Genomic DNA, 20,149 nt, shown 5'->3' on the forward strand with positions numbered 1-20,149 from the left:
GAGTCTCACAAAAAAAATAAAAAAAGCACTTTTTATGAATGTTAACATAGATATTCAATAATGGTATAGATCAGACATGATACTTACGGATATTTGTTTACTTCATTTTCACCTTTTGTTTATCTTTACATGTTTAAAATGAGAATTTTAGGTGTTTGTTTAGGAAACTCATGTTTGTCTTTTATACATAAAAAATAGTTTTTCCAACAACAACAGATAAGTCAAACAGACTCCTAACTCATCCGTACATATATTGTCTCTCTACGTAAATAAAGAGGTTATGTTATAAAAAAAAAAAAGTAAATAAGTTATTAGTTTTTGGGTTTGTACATATTACACTATTTAATCTCTCTGTTTTCAAAAACACTATAAAGTTTCCGAGTTTTGACAAACTAACTACTTGATCCCTCCCCCATAAATTTTATATAAATAATAAGTTTATCCTTCTATCATTAATTAGTTTATATAAATGTTCTTTAATTAGGTTCTATTATCTATATCAACTTTTATTATATTAATGCAAATTTGAAAACTAAATTAGTAATAATATTATATTATTATTTATTGTATTTTTAATTTTTTTTATAGAAGTTGGGACGATACAGTAGCAATGATCCTAAAATCCCAACTAGGTTGGCACTCCAAGAGCATGCACTGAAAACATGATATTATTAAAAATAAAATAAAATAATGTAACACAGAGGGGAAACGAAAAAACAAAGTAACAAAATAAAATAACAAAAAAACAAGCAAAAAACAAATAAATCAGCGAAATCTAAAGTGGCCAACATTATAGATATCATCAAAAAACAGTGAGTGACAGAAGTGCGGAGCCGATTGCCACCACGTAATGCCGGAGGAGGAGGAGACGCCGAATCGGGCTAAAGCATCAGGAACCTGATTACCTTCTCTGTATATGTGAGTAATCATGACGGACATCTGCGAGCACTGTTATAGACATTTCAACCAGTCTTGATGGACGGACCAAGGAACTTTGGTAGAATGTGACTTTAATTGGAAGAAAATCTACCTAAATGGTTATGACAAACCTCGAACCGAAAAATTAAATAAATTATAAATTTTGTTTTTACTAAAATAATACGTATTAAAATTAATTAGTAATTATCTTATAAATTTTAAATTTACCGATTAGGTTACAAAAAACATTAATAACTATTTAACTTATGTTTCATTTTAATTCATTATTAATTAATAAATTAGGAATTTAATAGTGCATATATAACAAATACCACATGATAACGTGAGAATTAGTATCAGTATACGTATCTCAATCGTAGGTAACTAGGGACGTCCGGACAATGGGACCCGTAAAATCTAACTAAATACGAATATCGCTCTTCATTTGACATGTGGATTAATAGGAGAGTTTCCAACTCTGACTCGAACTACATCCCGCCAGATTTACCTAGAATTATAGTAATCCAAAACGAGTAGGATACGACTTTTCTAAATTATATCGAGCTGTCTTCCAAAAAATCCAAGGACAACGATGGCCTATAACTACGTTAGAAATCATGCAATCAAGGTACATACACATTTTTTGCAATTACTTTCAATTATTTAATACTCCATCAGATACATAGTTAACTCGAAAAGGTCCATTCAGCATTGGAGTATTAGCTCACAAAACCTCTAGTATCACCACATAAAATAAATATCATATGAAAAATATATTTTAATTAAAATACTAAATTATTATAAAATTAATTATCTATTTCTAATTAAATATATATTAAATAATAATTTAATTTAATTACAAATTTTACTTTTTATTCTTGTATTAGTATGATAGATAAAATTATATAACACTTAGTTTCGTCAAAACTCGAAGACATTCTAGTGTGTTTTTGAAAATAAGAAAACTAACTAGTATAACATATACAAACTCGGAGACTAATAAATTATTTACTTTTTTTTATAGAAGCTGAGACGATACAGTAGCAATGATCCTAGAATCCCAATTACGTTAGCACCCCAAGAGCACGCACTGAAAATCCGATATTATTAAAAAAAAAGAAAAAAATAATGTAACACAAGGAGGGAAACGGAAAAACAAAGTAAAAAATCAAATAACAATAAAAAGCAAAAAACAAATAAATCAGCGAAATCTAAAGTGACCAACATTACAGATATCATCAAAAAGCAGTGAGTGGCAGAAGTGCGGAGCCGATTGCCACCACCTAATGCCGGAGGAGGAGATGCCGAAGCGAGCTAAAGCATCAGCAACCCGATTACCTTCTATGTAAATGTGGGTAATCACGACGAACATCTGCGAGCACTGTTGTAGACATTTCAACCAGTCTTGATGGACGGACCAAGGAACGTTGGTAGAATGTGACTTTAATTTATTGACCACTAACAAGGAGTCCGATTCAATCCAAAACCTGAGCCGGTTATTCTCCCAAGTCAACTGCAAAAATCACCGCCTTCAGCTCATCAATATAAGCATAAGAGGAAGTAATTGGGAATGCAAAACACCCGTCGGAAAACCCTCTAGACGATCGGAATACTCCACCGGCGCTAGCAGCCTCCGGGGAGCCCAGCGCAGATCCTTCAACATTAACCTTCAACCAATAAAGTGGTGAGGGAATCCATTTTAACGAGATGATATTAGGTGCCCAAGGGGGTCTGATCGAGACCTGAAGACGAGCCAGGATCACCGCGTCATGCTGGGAGAGACAACAGCCTGAACTACCCGACCGAGCCTCACGAATTAGCAGCCGAATCGAACGAATTACAACTGAAGTAGACGGCAATAAATCATTGAACAAAGCTTCATTTCTAATCTTCCAAATGAGTCAGACACAAGAAACGGCCGCCGAGCTTTAATGAGCAGCAACCTGCATCCTAAACGGCATGCCATGAAGGTTATCAGAAAAAGAGACAAAAGAAGGAAAGACGACAATTGAACTAATACAAACATTTTTTTCTTTTTTCACAATGCAACTCTTTAAGTACTTCATAAGGGCGGCCCGGTGTGTACTGGGGGCAAGCCTTCCCCTGCCAATTTATTTGGCAAGAAGCCGCTCCTAAGACTCGAACCCGTGACCTCTTGGTCACACGACAACAACGTTTACCGTTGCGCCAAGGCTCGCCCTCTCTTTAAGTACTTCATAAAAAAAAAAAAAAAGGACGGCCCGGTCGCACTACGCGTCCCCGCTGAGCGAGGGTCCGGGGAGGGGTCCCACCACAAGGGTGTACTGGGGGCAAGCCTTCCCTTACCAATTTATTTGGCAAGAGACCGCTCCTAAGACTCGAACCCGTGACCTCTTTAAGTACTTCATATATACTGAAAATGTGAAATTAGTTATTTAAAAAAAAACCTGAAAATCTAGTCAATACGAATTGAAAGGGCGAATGAAAATCTCCAAGATTTACCTAGTGCAACACTTTATAGTATACAAATACAACGATTCTTTGAAGCCAACAGCACACACTTAAGTTTACAATGCAACAACATCTTACAGGAAAGTCAACATTGTTTAATCTAAAGCAATGTCTTTTCATTCACAAACACAACAGTGCAAGCATAAATATTATAATCATTCATTCTTGCTTGATCAATGTGCATCTGAAGCATCCGTGGTGGTATCGGGAGAACCAACTACAACATCCAAATTTAGATTCAGCGTTGGATTCATTTGGCCCAACCTTTGCATCATGTTTGCAAGTTGAGCTTGCATGGCCTTTTCCATCTCTTCTTTAACTTCATTTCTGACTTCAGCTTTTATTTGTTGGAGTGCCTCTTCAGAAATGTTGGCCTTACGTGTAGCAGCTGAAGTTGAAGCTGAAGCTGAAGCTGAAGACTTGAATTGGCCTATCCTACCAACAAGCCATGACCGACCATGAGATTTTTCTCCAAGTATTTCGTCCATGTTTTCCTCTCCAGATAACAACTTTTCTTCAATAATTGCCTATAACAACAGATAACATCAGCATCACAGTTGAAGATATTATATGTAACAGTCATTCATAGAAAGAAAAACCAATCTATGAAAAATGGTTCAAACAGAATATATGTATATCATTTTCCAAAATATATGCATATCATTTACCAGAGAACAACTTTTCTTCCAATTAAACCAATTTTCCAAAATATGTCAAACAGAATATATGTATATCATCTGCCCATACACTTTTTGGGTTATGTAGTTTTTACTACAACAGCCAACAGAGAGCCATCGACCCTAAATACAGCTGAATTTGTTAACATTTGAAATATCATAGCTTATTATATCACAACTCACATGGTTAATTTAACCCTAACGTTTTCAAGAAAGATCAATTTTACCCCTGTGTTACCAAAAATTTGAAAAGACTGGTTTAACTGTTATTTAACTATCACATCGGACCTTCCAAGCAAGTTTGATGATAAATTAAAGCAGTTTCGTACATTTTTTGTTGGTTATTTGTAACTATAAAATTTTAGACAGATGTGATTGACTTATAACAAACTTAGTTATTAGCCTTTTAACAGAATTTTTGTAATTTTGAGTAACACACTTAAGGTTATCTGCACTTCCCTTAAAACATTAAGGGTTTTTTTTTTGAATAAAAAAACGTTAAGATTAAATTTAGTCTTTATCCATTTCCAATTGTTACTGATACTTTCTCCATCCTGTAATACTTTCTCCATCCTATAATAATAGTTCCTGATAGTTTAAGAAAATATGTAATCCACTCTCATTCACATAGTTCAAGAAATTATAGTTAATGTGATGTAAAGATAAAACTTTGATCATAGTTTTCCTATTATGCCCTAATGATTATTGGTTAATTTATAATTTCAAGTAGCATAATTATCTTTCATATTTTGTTGATAAAGGGGGGCGTATGAAATGAAATGTGAAGAATTGTATGTTTCTTAATACAACCTATCTAATAGATCTAGAAATGTTTGTTTTGCAGAGTAGGCATGAGCAGCCAAGCAACAACAGCTTTAAAGAAAAATGATAGACTTACAATCTTGTCTTGGGTTGCACCATCTGCATTTCTTTTCCGAGTTGCTACAAAAAGTTCTGCCTTTGATGGTTCCGCTTGATTGGGTTTCTCAAGTTGCTTACATAGATCATAGATGAAATTGAATGTCACTATTAGCTACAAACTAATGAGTAGTCTTTATACATAACAGAATTTAAAACTCATTTAGGACATACCAACTTCTTGCGGATTCGTGCAAATCCAACTGGACCACAAGTATGGAGATCTTTCAGTTGTTTTCGAATTGTTGAATTAGTTTCTGCAATTTTCTGAAAATTTGAAATAGAAAATATCAATATAAAATCAAAGTGAGGTTTGAAATATTTAAACTTTTACCTTGACTTTATCATCATTCCAAAATTGGAGGAGCGTCTCAAATTGTTCGTCGGATAAAAAGTCTGGTCGGTTTTTCCTCCTCTCATCATCATTATCATAAGCGGTATAATGTTTTTTCTTGATGCGACTTTTGTACACTCTCCAAGCGCCAGAAATAGTAGTCATCACCCATGGCCTTCCATCTTCGCTTATAACATACTTTTCCTACAGAGAACATGAAATCAATAATTATATAATCTTTTCTCAAATTCAACAGGAAAACTCCTCAGTTATTCTAGTATGATATATTAAAAAATTGAACCAATATTATGTTTGAAGTTTGCCCTTTCCATAGCATTTGTAAACACAATTAGTATTAACTTTAATTTACTACATGTAAATTCTAAGAGTCACTCGCTTAAGTCTTGCTGCATCAAAGTATAAGCAAACTGAAAGTTCAGAGAATTGTGCTTAAATGTAAGCTCTGCTAGCATGGTATGATAAACAGATTGTTTTATACCAATAGGCAATAAGTATTGTCTGAAAAACACAAATTAAGTTAGTGCAGATAACTAAACTGCTTTTATCAGCAGAACGTAAAGCATCTGGCATGCATTTCCCCGGAATATACCAAACCAATACATCTTTGATCACATATAATTAGAGATTTTGGACAGGAGAAGACTTCCCAGAATACATAAAATAAGATATGCTAGCAGTCAGCAAAAGACACCAGCTAAAGTAGAACAGAAGAAACACATTGTAGGATAAACAAAGGCAACACATCAGATTAGTAGTTTGTTAAAAAAAAAAAACTATTAACAGCTCGTGGCAAGGATATGAAAATGCAAAAATATGGTACTTTAACAGTTCAGAGACCCTTATTGATTTCCATTGTCAAGTAATGAAAACCCCAAGATATTGAGAACTCAAGGAGAACCTCACAGCACAAAAAGAGCAAATACTTTCTCATGAAATTCTCCACAATAAATGATGATTTATTAGTAATAAACATATAGATAAAAGAAGCAGGATATCACATGCAAGATGTGAAAGGATCACAATGAAAGACACAATTGTTTTATCTCCTGGAACAGGTCCAACAAGTTTGAAGGTATGTTTGCCCCACTAGCAATAAGACCCAAAAAAGGCAAAATAAATGGAATAAGGAGACCAAGGATACAATGTTGTCTGTCAAAACCTATTTCCAGTGTATAAGGTGCACAACTTCACAAAGAAATCAGTTGTCTTTTCAATGGTTGACAAGTTAAAGGGTTGTACCTGTACCAAATTCCACAGTTGGTCTTTACAAGGTACTTTGTGCCAATTGATGTGGTCCAAACGCACATATCGCCTTGCTACACTTCCCAAAAAATTGCTGAATTCAATCAAGGTTTTGTCATCAGCAGCAGTTGGTTGTTTATCTTCATTAAGATTGATTATCTTCCTATCTTCAAACTTTCTTGAATGAATTGCATCAAGTCTTGTCTGTCCACGACATCTCCTCTTCTTAGCTTGACCAATTCCTATCAAAATATTAGAAAACCACAATATTATTGAAACTTTAGCTATTTCTTTAAAGAATATTAAGACTAAATTATTATTTTTAATGTATAACAAATTTCACCTTCTGTAGCATTAGGTACGGCTAGTTGTACTTCCACTTGTGTTTCCGAAGCATCCATCCTTTCTTCACTTTGTTCCCCTATTCCACTTTGACGCTTCCTCAACCTCATCTTTAAGGTTTTGTCATCAGCAGCAGTTGGTTGTTTATCTTTATTAAGATTGACTATCTTCCTATCTTCAAACTTTCTTATTGGAATTGCATCAAGTTTTGTCTGTCCACGACATCTCCTCGTCTTAGCTTGACCAATTCCTATCAAAATTTTAGAAAACCACAATATTATTGAAACTTGAGCTATTATTTTAATGTATATTAAGACTAAATTATTACTCCCTCCGTTTTTTATTATATGACGTTTTGAACTTTTCAATTTGTTCATTTTTATATGTCTGTTTTGTATTATCAATGCACTTTTTACAATGCTTTCTCTAATTTGCCCCTATTTATTGTAAGAGAGAGATATAGTTATTAATGCAAATTATTTTAATTAAGCCATAAAAATTAATAAGAGAGAGAAATTTTGCATAGAAAGTAGAGATCAAGAGAAAAATATTAAGGGTACATTAGTCATTTTAATAGTCTCATTAATATTACATTGGTCTTGATGAAAAACCTTAAACGACATATAAAAAAGAATGGAGGGAGTATTTTTAATGTATAAGAAATTTCACCTTCTATAGCATCAGGTAGGGCTAGTTGTACTTCCGGTTGTTTTTCCGAAGCATCCATCCTTTCTTCACTTTGTTCCCCTATTCCACTTTGATGCTTCCTCAACCTCATCTTTAAGGTTTTGTCATCAGCAGCAGTTGGTTGTTTATCTTTATTAAGATTGACTATCTTCCTATCTTCAAATTTTCTTGTTTGAATTGCCTCAAGCTTTGTTTGTCCACGACATCTCTTCGTCTTAGCTTGACCAATTCCTATCAAAATTTTAGAGAACCACAATAATATTGAAACTTAAGTTATTTTTTAATGTATTAAGACTAAATTATTATTTTTAAGGTATAAGAAATTTCACCTTCAATAGCATTCGGTAGGGCTAGTGGTACTTTCAGTTGTGTTTTCGAAGCATCCATCCTTTCTTCACTTTGTTCCCCTATTCCGCTTTGACGCTTCCTCTTCCTCATCGTTAAGGTTTTGTCATTAGCAGCAGTTGTTTGTTTATCTTTATCAAGATTGACTATCTTCCTATCTTCAAACTTCTTTGAATGAATTGCATCAAGCTTTGTTTGTCCACGATTTCTCTTCGTCTTATCTTGACCAATTACTATAATTTTAGAAATATCATTGAAACTTGAGTTATTTTTTAATGTATAATAAAACTAAATTATTATTTTTGATGTATAAGAAATTTCACCTTCTATAGCATTAGGTAGGGCTAATTGTACTTTTGGTTGTGTTTCAGAAGCATCTATCCTTTCTTCACTTTGTTCCCCTATTCCACTTTGACGCTTCCTCAACCTCATCTTTAAGGTTTTGTCATCAGCAGCAGTTGGTTGTTTATTTTTATTAAGATTGACTATCTTCCTATCTCCAAAATTTCTTGTTTGAATTGCATCATGCTTTGCTCGTCCACGATATCCCTTTGTCTTAGTTTGACCAATTCCTGTCAAAATTTTAGAACACACAATACCATTGACACCTGAGTTATTTTTTAGTGTATAACAAAACTAAATTAATTTTAATGTACAGGAAATTTCACCTTCTATAGCATTAGGTAGGGTTAAAGGTACTTCTGGTTGTGTTTCCGAAGCATCCATCCTTTCTTTACTTTGTTCACCTATTCCAGTTTGAAGCTTCCTCATCTCTAGGAACTTTGCCATTGAACCTGTTCCTTCATTCTTCTTTTGTTGGAGCTGCTTGTCAACATTTGGTGTAGAATCGGTATACCTTAAATCCTCAATATCTTGTACACAAGTTTCAAGACTTTGACGCTTCCTCATCTCTAGGTACTTTGCCATTGAACCTATTCCTTCATTCTTGTTTTGTTGGAGCTGCTTGACAATATTTGGCGTAGAATCCGTATGCCTTAAATCCTCAATATCTTGTACACAAGTTTCGAGACTATGCTGATCTAATTGGAAATGTGATAATGCATACATCAAATCAGACAATTTTCTTCATGGGATCAAAATATAATTTTTACAGAAATTAAACGAGCTAAACTGGAAAGTAACAACATAAGAATATTGGAAAATCCCATGGGCTAACATAAATACACACAGAATTAAAAATAGAGAGCATGTATCATAATCAGAACGAACTAGAAGAATAACCAAATAAAAGGCCTCTAATGGAAGCATATGTGGAAAATGACTTGTTAGCAAATGCATGCGAATGGAATACTTTTGTGTTTCTGCTGCCATAGTATGCATTCGAATGAGACTCAGGCTGTCTGTACACAGGATCAAAAGACAAGTTCGTACTATTGACAGAAACGGTAAAATCACACCCAAAAAATGCAAAATACAGCAAAGAAAAGGCAGAGTTCTGCCAATATTGGAACTTATTGAACCTGCAAAAGCCAAATTTTTACATTTTAAAGTAAACTGCACTGAGTCATCTTAACCTCCATTTAAGCACAACCCAACTCAAACAACCACAATCAAGAACCATTTGTACAATAATAGAACTAAATTAACAGAATAACAGAGCTTTTTATTGATCAATTAGTAGCTTTTACAATATCTCCAAACAAAAGAATAATTAATTTATAACAGCAAAGAGAGATGAGGCCAACTGTATTTTCAATCCAACAGGACCCCAGACAACAGGTACCATTCTCCTACAATTCTATGTATTTGAGTGAGATACACTAATTACTTTATACAATCACAAATAAATATTATCACAAGTAAATTCAAATTATCAACTATATGCCAACACAACACATTATCATAAATCAAATTACAAATTATGTACGAAAACCAACATTAAATTACAGTAAAATGCACTGTTATTAGAATCTTACGATTCATGATTCGATTCATACAGTTCGAGTAGATTCAGCTCTAGTTCGAGCCGGATCAATATGGCGGATCTAAATTATCACAAAATCTACGATTCACAATTCAAATTGTACAATTCAAGTCGGTTGAACTCTATTTTGAGCCAGATCTATAGGGCAAATCTAAATGATCACAGATTCCAGATTGTTATTTAGGAAAACTATAACTCTAATTAAGGAAGGAGATAAATTAGTGGAAAAAGAACCAATAAGAAATTTAAAGAATAAGAAATAAGATTATTATAATTAATTAACAAATCAAAACATATTAATATGATTTTCCAATTTGAATATGCAAGTCCCATCCCATTCCACTTAGAAAATGTCTTTACTTTGTCGTGGTGCAACAAGAGTTGATCAGAACCAAATTATCTTCATCATTTTTCATCAAAAACTTCAACAACAGGAACTACTAAGCTCACTCTAAATTAATATTGAAACTACTAAACTCACTTTAGACTAATATTTGATAATATTTTAAGTTCAACATGGTAAATATTTTTTTTTTATATAATATTATGAATTTGAACCGAATCTTATGATTCACAAAAATGAGGATTTCGATTCACAAAATGAGGATTTCGATTCACGAGTTGAATCTCGATTTGACAGCTATGTTAAAATGGCATACCATTAGTTTCAAATATGCAACCAGTTATTTATATTTCATCCATCATGAACTCAATAAATTTGAGTTTATCATTGAAATACAAGATCTCTTTCAATTAAGCATTTTCATTTGACATTTTTATCCTCATACTTTAGTTCATTTCAATTTTCTATCCACAACTTAAAAATCACCATTTGTGTTATGGGCTGGCTAACATGTGCTTGAGTGCTTTGTAAGAGTGTTATAAGTATTTGCTGTCCGATGTGTCAATGTCTCATGTGTAATGTGTAATCATAATACAGCTGCCTGTGTACTCTTGGTAACATGATGACAGTTTGTGTGTGGCTGTATTACGGCAGCTCGTGTGTGGCTTGTGTATGCTATTTACATGGAAAAATAGATGAACAAGACAAGCAGTATTTTCATCAAAAGCTTCTTGAAAACAAGCCCTTGTTAGTAATCTGAGGTTCTAAAGAAAGAAACCACAGAAAAATCATAGATCCACAACCAGATACCAGGCCATTGTCGGCCATAACAATTTCATACATCAATTTGCTTCTTATAGGAACCCAAAAAAACCACTGTGCATTCCCATGTCCATATAAACAGTACTCCGATGGTAAACAATAAGTTTTGGTTCCAGTGCCAAGTTCAAAGGCTCTGTCAGCTATTAATATGAAGTGGACCTTTAACTATCAGCTCGAGCTTTTAGTTCAGTCGGTTTCATGACATGGTATCAGAGCCAGTGTGACCAAATGGTCCTGGGTTCGATTCCTGGCAGCCCCATTTGTTGAGTTATTTGCAGGACATGGTAATATGGGCCTGTGTTGTCACGCTTCAAGCCCAAGTGTGCTTTCGCGTGTGGGGGTGTGTCAGCTATTAATATATGATTGGGCCTTAACTATAAGTTCGAGCTTTTAGTTCAATCGGCTCCATGGCATGGTATCAGAGCCAGCGTGACCAAGTGGTCCTGGGTTCGATTCCTGGCAGCCCCATTTGTTGAGTTATTTGCAGGACATGGTAATATGGGCCTGTGTTGTCACGCTTCAAGCCCAAGTGTGCTTTCGCGTGTGGGGGTGTGTCAGCTATTAATATATGATTGGGCCTTTAACTATAAGTTCGAGCTTTTAGTTCAATCGGCTCCATGACATGGTATCAGAGCCAGCGTGACCAAGTGGTCCTGGGTTCGATTCCTGGCAACCCCATTTGTTGAGTTATTTGCAGGACATGGTAATATGGGCCTGTGTTGTCACGCTTCAAGCCCAAGTGTGCTTTCGCGTGTGGGGGTGTGTCAGCTATTAATATGAAGTGGACCTTTAACTATCAGCTCGAGCTTTTAGTTCAGTCGGTTTCATGACAGGCTCTAATGGAATTTGGAGTATTGCTAAATTTATGTTAGATGACCCTAACAACAAAATGAGAAGATGAGATTCATAAATAAATAAATACATAAAAAGCGAGTTGTATCGGGTGCAATTCTGAGGTAAATTAGATATTTTTGCTAAATGAAAACTGGCCAGAGTGCAGGCGAAATATAGGGATATGATAATACATATGTCGAAGCTGCAAAATTGTGAAATGTCTGTAGTTGTCACAGAGGAATAACATACCTGTATCACTACTTCCCTCATCAGCATGTAACTGGGAAAATAAAGGCACTTGCGTGGTGCTTGGCTGAGGGTGACGAGACTGATAAGGCTGAACATTACCAGATAGAATTACTTGAGGCTGAGGCTGGCTGGTGCAAACTTTGTCCTGCTGCATCCTATTGGAGTTAGTTACCATACGGTTCACCACAGACAATGCCTCATGTCTGCTCTGCCACATAGCATGATCACTAGAAGGCATTGAATGAGAATCGCCTACAAAGTAAACCAATAAATAATAATTTAAAAAGCAATAGTAAAATAGTGGAAACAAATGTTAAGCATGATACATATAGAATAAGTAGATCAAGACATATACAATCCTATAAGTGAAAGTTGGAGAGCAAACAGTATTTAATTCCTGGAATATAATTATTAATCCACACATATATACATGCAAAGAGTAACTGAGTGATTGTCCAGACCTATTACACTATTAAAAAAACTACCTTGAAAGAACCACAGTTCAGTGAATGGTCAATAGTGGTGGAAAGTTCAGTATAGAATATATTCAAGAAGACAATAATAATAAACTAACAAGCAAACACAAGATCGAAAACAATCCTAAAGAGCATCAAAAAGATGAGATAACACATCATTCACATGAAACCATAGCAATAGTCGCCAAATATTTGATCCCCAGGTATTCAAGTAAGCCAAAGTGAGAAAAAAGCATGAATATATACCACTATGCTCCCTCGGAATCTCCGTGCATAGCCCAGCTGACTTCCAGTAACTCAAGAACTTCTTTTTTACCCTTTTCATAAGGTACACAATATAGTCACCCTTTTTGTTGTAGTTGCAACAATTCTCCCAGATGTAATTTACATCCTTGTAAACATCACCTGAGTTCATGTACTTGACACCATTTTGAAGATTGCTACATATTGTTCCAAAGTCCATTGGCGTGTCTATTACAGTGAAATAATCCTGTTTTGCATCAGACACCCCAAACGTCAAGATGCATGAAAGAGAGAGAGTTAGTCCATGTTATACATTTGTTATGGTGGAGGAAGCTGTCTAACTCAAAGTCCAAGCCAATATGTAAGACAACACAAGTATAATAAATACACCAAATAATAATCACTTCTTCACTTTTATAATTGGACGCCATAGAGGAAACAAATAAAAATTCATATTCACCTAGAACGCTTCTTATGTTCCACGTTATTTAGCAATAGGTAAAATAGTAGAGACATCATGAGGTAGAAAGGAAATCTATTCCTTTCAAAAGCATCAAACAGACAAATGCAAGGAAGCTACAAATCCTAGAAAGAAATTATTTAAAGGTTCTCTCTTACAAAATTGTCAAAGATAACAGTCAGTGGGTAGGTAACAAACTGATCTGTGCAAAGCAGTTCCAGATAACTAAGTGGGTCAATAAAATCCAGAATCTAAAATAGTACTGAAATTTTTTGAGAATCTGTCCGCGCATCCTTCCAAGCTTAAGCCACAAAGCAGCAAGATAGGACCAAGTGCCCACACTAATGGTACACTATCACCAATAAACTTAGGAAATCAAGTAATCAACCGACGCAAATTAGCTAACTTGGAATCAAAGAGGAACAAATATGTTTCTTTTTTTTTCTTTATGGGTTAATGCATTCAGGTCATATAGTGGGGCAGAATAATTACCAGACCCCAATAATCTAACAGATCAAGTTTAATTTAGTTATTTACTTATGTCATTGAGGACACATGTCCCTAACGCTATCCTTGAAAAATTCTACACTCTACTAAGATATATACTGCACCTTTCAGTAATTCGTACTTACAGGTAATCCCTGAGAAACAGGATCCACAGGAGCATTAAAGGGTCCAGCTTCATCCATTGACATTACCTTCTTTATCACCTGTAAAGCAAAAAGATAAACCAAAACGAAAAAACATCCTAAGAAAATTTAGATAAAAATGCAAACTTTTTGCACAAATCCAAAATTTAGAAAGATGGCTCACATACCGCCAAGGAGGTTTTCAATTCTAACTTATTGTACCTAGGATCCTGACTTGATATCTTTGGAGATGGCGATTTTTTCCTCCTTAAACCCTTAGACGGCATAACCTTAGAACCCGATCCCATTGATTGCGTAACGTTAGGAACCAATCCTCTCGGTGGCATAACTGAGGCATTGGTAGTTTTCCTTGACGTAGCCCCTTTCTTCTGCGAACCATGCTTGCTAACTAATCTCTTCTTCTTTGCAACAGTTGACGTTTCCCCTTCCTTTTTTTTGGTAATAATTGCTGGCTCATCAGGCCTGCTACTATATATCTCCAGATGAAAAGACCCGTCATTGTCGCTCGAAGAAGATGAAGAAGACGACGAGTGCCTGAAATCCTTTCCAACATTAACTTGATCAGACTGCTTATTATTGTTAATTTCATCTACCACAGAGTTTGCAACGAAGTTTATGAACAGTTGCTCGTCGACATTTACCGACGGGGTAGGCTTTTTTGCCACTGATTTTTTTCGGGCTGCACGCTTCCGCTTCATGTCTGTACACAAGAATCACTCACCAATACAGGGTTGACTAAAATAAATTTCAAAAGAAAATGTGAGAAAAACACAAATGCAAAGAGTACTGTTGGATCTATGAGTTGGAATGCAATGTGAAAAATTAGGGTTTTCTGCAAGTCCCTTCCTGTTTTAGGGCTTAGTTATATCAACATCTACCATTTACTATGAATCGGAATTATGAGACGGGAAGGGATATCTGGCAAATAGATCGATTCGTTAGAGAAGAAAGAAAAGGGTGCTGATACAGCCTTACTCCTTGCTAGATGCTGATGCCGACGGCAGATTCTCGGCTTCGGTTTGGAGAGTAATTTCCTAGTACTTTTAGGTTTTGATGAGATCATCCAAGCACAGCCTTATAGTATCAAAGTGTTGCTCTTTTCGCTTCAAAATGTTCAGTTTAGTTGGTAACTTCATTTACCTTTTACACCTTTTATAAGTAGTCTTTTAGAAAGAAAAAAAAATAGAATCTATGTGTTTTTTTTTTTTCGAAAAAGCAACAACAGGAACAACAAATCATAAGTAAAACAATAACCTTTTATGTTTGAGTTATTATTTTGTAAGATTTGATTATTTAACTATTGAATCTGAAAAACATAAACATGCTACACTTGTAAAGTTCGGACCACCACTCGGGAAAGAAAGCACGTGAAGTCATCATAGTGAATATGCTCAGTATGACCCTATCTTAGGTCTTGCTCGGGAAGTCTCCAAAGACCTCATCAAGGATCCACCTGTCATAGCAATCATGTCCAATCTTGTAGATCACGGACCTAGTGGGCTTGAGGGATATTGAACTTCGATATACAGGCACATGTTCACCTATCAACAGGTGACATGTAGCACGTCCCGCTCCTAAGCTTATAACCATCTTCTACAGGTTTATCGCATTATAAATAGAGTAAGGCACTACTCAAGGTGTGGTACTTCTTTCAATAAGAATACATTAAAACTTTGATTTATTGTAATGATCATCATCAAGTTCTCCTACACATCGGACTTAGGCATCAAAGCGGGATAGTCAGACTCCAACTCATTTGATCTTGTTTCTGTCCTATTGCAAGTTTACAAGTGTACTTACATGATATTCAACCACATCAAATTGGTGCAGTGAGCATGGAATGACATTACCACTGACTCGCTTAAAAAGTTCCATTCAATTTTCCTCCTCTAGTCCACTCCCTACATCAGGAGTTCAGAGAACGGCAAAAGAAGAAGCAAGTCGGCGGCAACAAGTAGATCATGACCTAGCTCTGTAAATGGTGGAGGATGTTGAAGCCTTAGATCCACAACAATAAAGGCTCCTAGGCGCAATATCTAGATGATTGTCAAGCTCATGATCATTTGTCCCGATTGGTAGAATTAGCTTCCACACTAGCTCGCCTTCTCGAAAGTTTTTCTTTTTTACTTTCTTGTTGTATACGTCTCCCACTTTCTTTTTCTGAATCATCATGCAATCAAGCGCCTTCTGCCTTTCGTAATTCAAGTCTTCGACTTCCATGGTCATGTTTTGCACATAATTATCCGGTTCTAAGTCGTTCTGACGCATTACTCACAGTGAAGGCACGATGAATTCCAATGGCATTACTGCATCATGGCCAAAAGTTAGAAAAAATGGACTTACTCTAGTCGCCCATGTCTTTGATGTTCACATAGCCCAAAGTGTTTCTGAGAGAACTTTGTGCCATTCTCTAGGATTGTCTTCTGGCATCTTCTCCAAGATTTGGAATAGAATATTGTTAGATGCCTCAGCCTGACTGTTTGTTTGTGCGTAAAATAGAATGGAATGAATCAATTTGATCCCGTACTCTTCCACGAACTCGTTCATATCTTCGCCTGTGAACATGGTTCCTTGATCCGTGGTAATGGATTCTGGAATTCCGAATCTGTGAATTAAGTTCTCCTTGATATCATCTGCTATCACCCTATTGATTTTAAAGGTGTCACAGATTTCTAAAAAACTTGCCAGATGAGTGTTTGGATTCTCCGTAGGTAGTCCATAATATTGGACGCCGTTTTGTAACATTTGAAGTAAAGATGGTTTGATCTTAAATCGTTCTACAACAATTGGTGGACGTACTACGCCGTCTTGTACTCTATTGAGTGCTGGTGCGGCATAGTCCATTAACCTTTGTAGTACTTGTTGGAAATTAAGGCTAAGGTATAGCAGCGGAAATATAAAATTTTTAGCCTATTTCCTTTTAACCATAGAATCCGTTAATCGTTATTTCATATAAAGAGGGATAAGAAGGAATACCTTTCGATGAACAATCTACCGTTGTTAAAGAAGCGCCCACAATTCTTTTCGAGTTTCCAAGCACGAAGTATAACACGGTGAGGTTAAGTTAGAATCAACCCTTATGAGATGCAACCAAAATAGATTGCCTCTAATTAACCAACACAAGATCAAAGAGAAAAGGAGATGAATGAGATTAATCAATTGACGGAAGCCGTATGAATTCTTGTCCACGAACTAGGGGATGCGAATTCACTTTCTCTCTCTTAATGTAGGTTTCGAAAATCACAATAAGGGGAGGGGATAGGCTTAGTCGAAATTCTCATAAGGATGGGGTATATATAGTCACTTGTATCTAAACCCTAGTTAGATAGGAATAGGTTACTTAATAGGAATTCCATTCGGAATAGGATTCCTAATTATTATCTTATAATATATCAAATACATTTAGGATAATAATAAATAACCTAATTGGATAATAATAGGAGTATATTAATCTAATTAAAACTCCTAACTTAATTATCTCTTAATTAATTTAATTCACAAACCTAATCAAATTAGGATTAATGGAATTAAAATAATTCCTTATTTACTATATATAAATTTCGGCCCCCCTCTATATAAATGGGCCTTACTGGGCTCATTTGGGCTTCCATCTATTAATGACATCCATCTCTCTTTTGGTTCCAAGTCTTATGTGTGATCCATTAGGTTCTTACTACTTCTGGCCGTATGCAACTATTAAATTAATTTCTTCAAGAATTATATTTAATCCTTGCATAACGGAATGATGTACTGAGTATGTTATTGGAAAGTCTGTAATCATTCCCCCAGAGTCCGTTAAGAAGACATGTTGATTCTGTCGTTAACCCTTCCGTATTAGTTACATTATAATTCGATCCTTTATCAACTACATCCTTGAACTGAATCTTATGACTATGGGTGATATCAAGTCACATATAACGAGACATTCATTTTACTTGTACAGGCCGAGTCAACTCAAATAGATAGGTTAAGTGAAATCTGTATTTCTACTCTTAAGCTATCACCTTGCAAGGATTTAGAGTCGAGTCTTCCACAAGCGATCCTTGGATGTATCTCCCATTAATCGGGAGTGATAAATGCTCAATCCAATGTATAACTACCCTGACATTACCTCTTGTGACACCCAACCTTTGCAGTTCACACCCCAGAGTCATCTCTGTTAAGGATCGTGGGACCACAAGATCAAAGTCTCACATTCAGTAATTCAGGATGACCAATTAACATTCCTTTGAGCCTGAGGATTAGTTATACCTATTAATACCAATGAGATGAACAGGTGACAAGGAAGAATCTACCCATCCTGTTATCTCAAATCGGATCCCCAATCCTAATGAACGACGTTTCATCGGATCTATGTAACTGTCCAGATATCTATATATATAAAGCTTGTGAGATCAGCTTTCTATCGGACAGAAGACATTGTTACATACAAGTCTCAACAGTGATATATCAATCCTAAACATATCACTTGACTTGGGGTGGTTTTAAGTTTATTAGTTTATTATAAAGTTTTGTCTCACTTCATGCTTGTATGAACACTTTATAATCACTTTAAACAAACTTACGGATTTCCTTTTATTAGACTTTATTTAGTGCTTAAAAGGGATTGCCTTTATATAGTTATAAAACTTATATCTCATTAAAACAAATGATATAAAGAACAATTCATTTACATCAAGTTTGTATCCTGCAACAATTGTCTATAGGACACTAAACCCCAACATACTCCCACTTGGACTAAAGCCAATTGTTTCTAAAACTTATCCCAGTAGAAGCTAAATGACGATCATGTACTTTCTGGGTTAAAGGCTTTGTCAACGGATCTGCAACATTGTCCTCTGTAGGTACTCTTTCTATTCTCACATCTCCTCTAGCCACAATCTCTCTAATGATGTGGTATCACTTTAGGTAGTGCTTGGATGCATTATGAGACCGTAGTTCCTTTGCTTGCGCAATGGCTCCATTGTTATCACAGTACAGAGTAATGGGATTGACAATGTCAGGCACCACTCCTAGTTCTATAATGAACTTTCTAATCCAAACTGCTTCCTTTGCTGCTTCCGCAGCAGCGATGTACTCTGACTCGGTCGTAGAGAAAGCTACGCTTCCCTGCTTGGAACTTTTCCAACTGACCGCGCCCCCATTCAAGATAAACAGGTATCCTGATTGGGATTTAAAATCATTCTCATCTGTGAGATGACTAGCGTCTGAAAATCCTTCAATTTTCAGATCTCCTTCTCCGTACACTGGGAACATATCTTTAGTCCTTCTCAAGTACTTAAGAATGTTCTTGACGGCAATCCAATGCTCGTCTCCCGGATTCCCTTGGTAATGACTCGTTACAGATAACGCGAACGCTACTCAGGTCTAGTGCATAGCATAGCATACATAATCGAACCGATCGCGCTGGCGTACGGGACTACAGCCATGCGTCGTTTGTCATCATTAGTTTTAGGACATTGATGATTGTTTAACTTTACTCCATGTACAATGGGTAAGTTACCTCGTTTTGATTCAAGCATGCTAAACCGATTTAGCACCTTTTCAATGTATGTAGCCTGTGAAAGACCAAGCAGTCTACGCGATCTATCCCTGTAGATCTTTATACCAAGTATATAGGCTGTTTCACCAAGGTCTTTCATTGAGAAGTTACCGGATAACCATACTTTCACCGATTGTAATAGAGCAATGTCATTTCCCATTAACAGTATATCATCCACATATAGTATGAGAAATGCTATAGAGCTCCCACTTGCTTTCTTGTAAATGCAAGCTTCTTCGCAATTTTGTTCGAAACCAAATTGTTTTATGGTTTCGTCAAAACGCTTATTCCAGCTTCTAGATGCTTGCTTGAGTCCATAAATGGATCTCTGAAGTTTGCAAACTTTATTTGCATCCTTTGATATGAAACCTTCAGGCTGCATCATGTATACATCCTCAAGCAGATTTCCATTTAGGAAAGCTGTTTTCACATCCATTTGCCAAATCTCATAATCAAAATGAGCGGCAATTGCAAGCATGATTCTGATTGATTTGGACATAGCAACAGGAGAGAAGGTTTCGTCATAATCAACACCTTGTTTCTGACGATATCCTTTCGCTACCAACCTAGCCTTGTAGGTGCTAACCTTTCCATCCATGTCAGTCTTCTTT

The 20,149-nt window shown here is 35.7% G+C and overlaps 1 protein-coding gene across 1 annotated transcript; it reads right to left on the reverse strand.

Annotated features, from left to right (window-relative positions):
• Positions 1-3,366: 3,366 nt before the first annotated feature.
• LOC136226007 (uncharacterized) lies at positions 3,367-15,121 on the reverse strand. The gene is made up of 14 exons (XM_066014260.1): positions 14,164-15,121; positions 13,979-14,056; positions 12,890-13,133; positions 12,168-12,419; positions 8,643-9,014; positions 8,298-8,546; positions 7,959-8,207; positions 7,612-7,860; positions 6,944-7,192; positions 6,598-6,842; positions 5,338-5,541; positions 5,178-5,270; positions 4,984-5,079; positions 3,367-3,935 (listed from the first exon to the last, which is right to left on the reverse strand). The coding sequence occupies exons 1-14, from the start codon at positions 14,692-14,694 to the stop codon at positions 3,582-3,584; spliced, it is 3,465 nt and encodes a 1,154-aa protein (XP_065870332.1). The 5' UTR covers positions 14,695-15,121; the 3' UTR covers positions 3,367-3,581.
• Positions 15,122-20,149: the final 5,028 nt, after the last annotated feature.

This window comes from Euphorbia lathyris, chromosome 4 (assembly GCF_963576675.1).
Source record: "Euphorbia lathyris chromosome 4, ddEupLath1.1, whole genome shotgun sequence".
Classification (NCBI taxonomy): domain Eukaryota; kingdom Viridiplantae; phylum Streptophyta; class Magnoliopsida; order Malpighiales; family Euphorbiaceae; genus Euphorbia; species Euphorbia lathyris.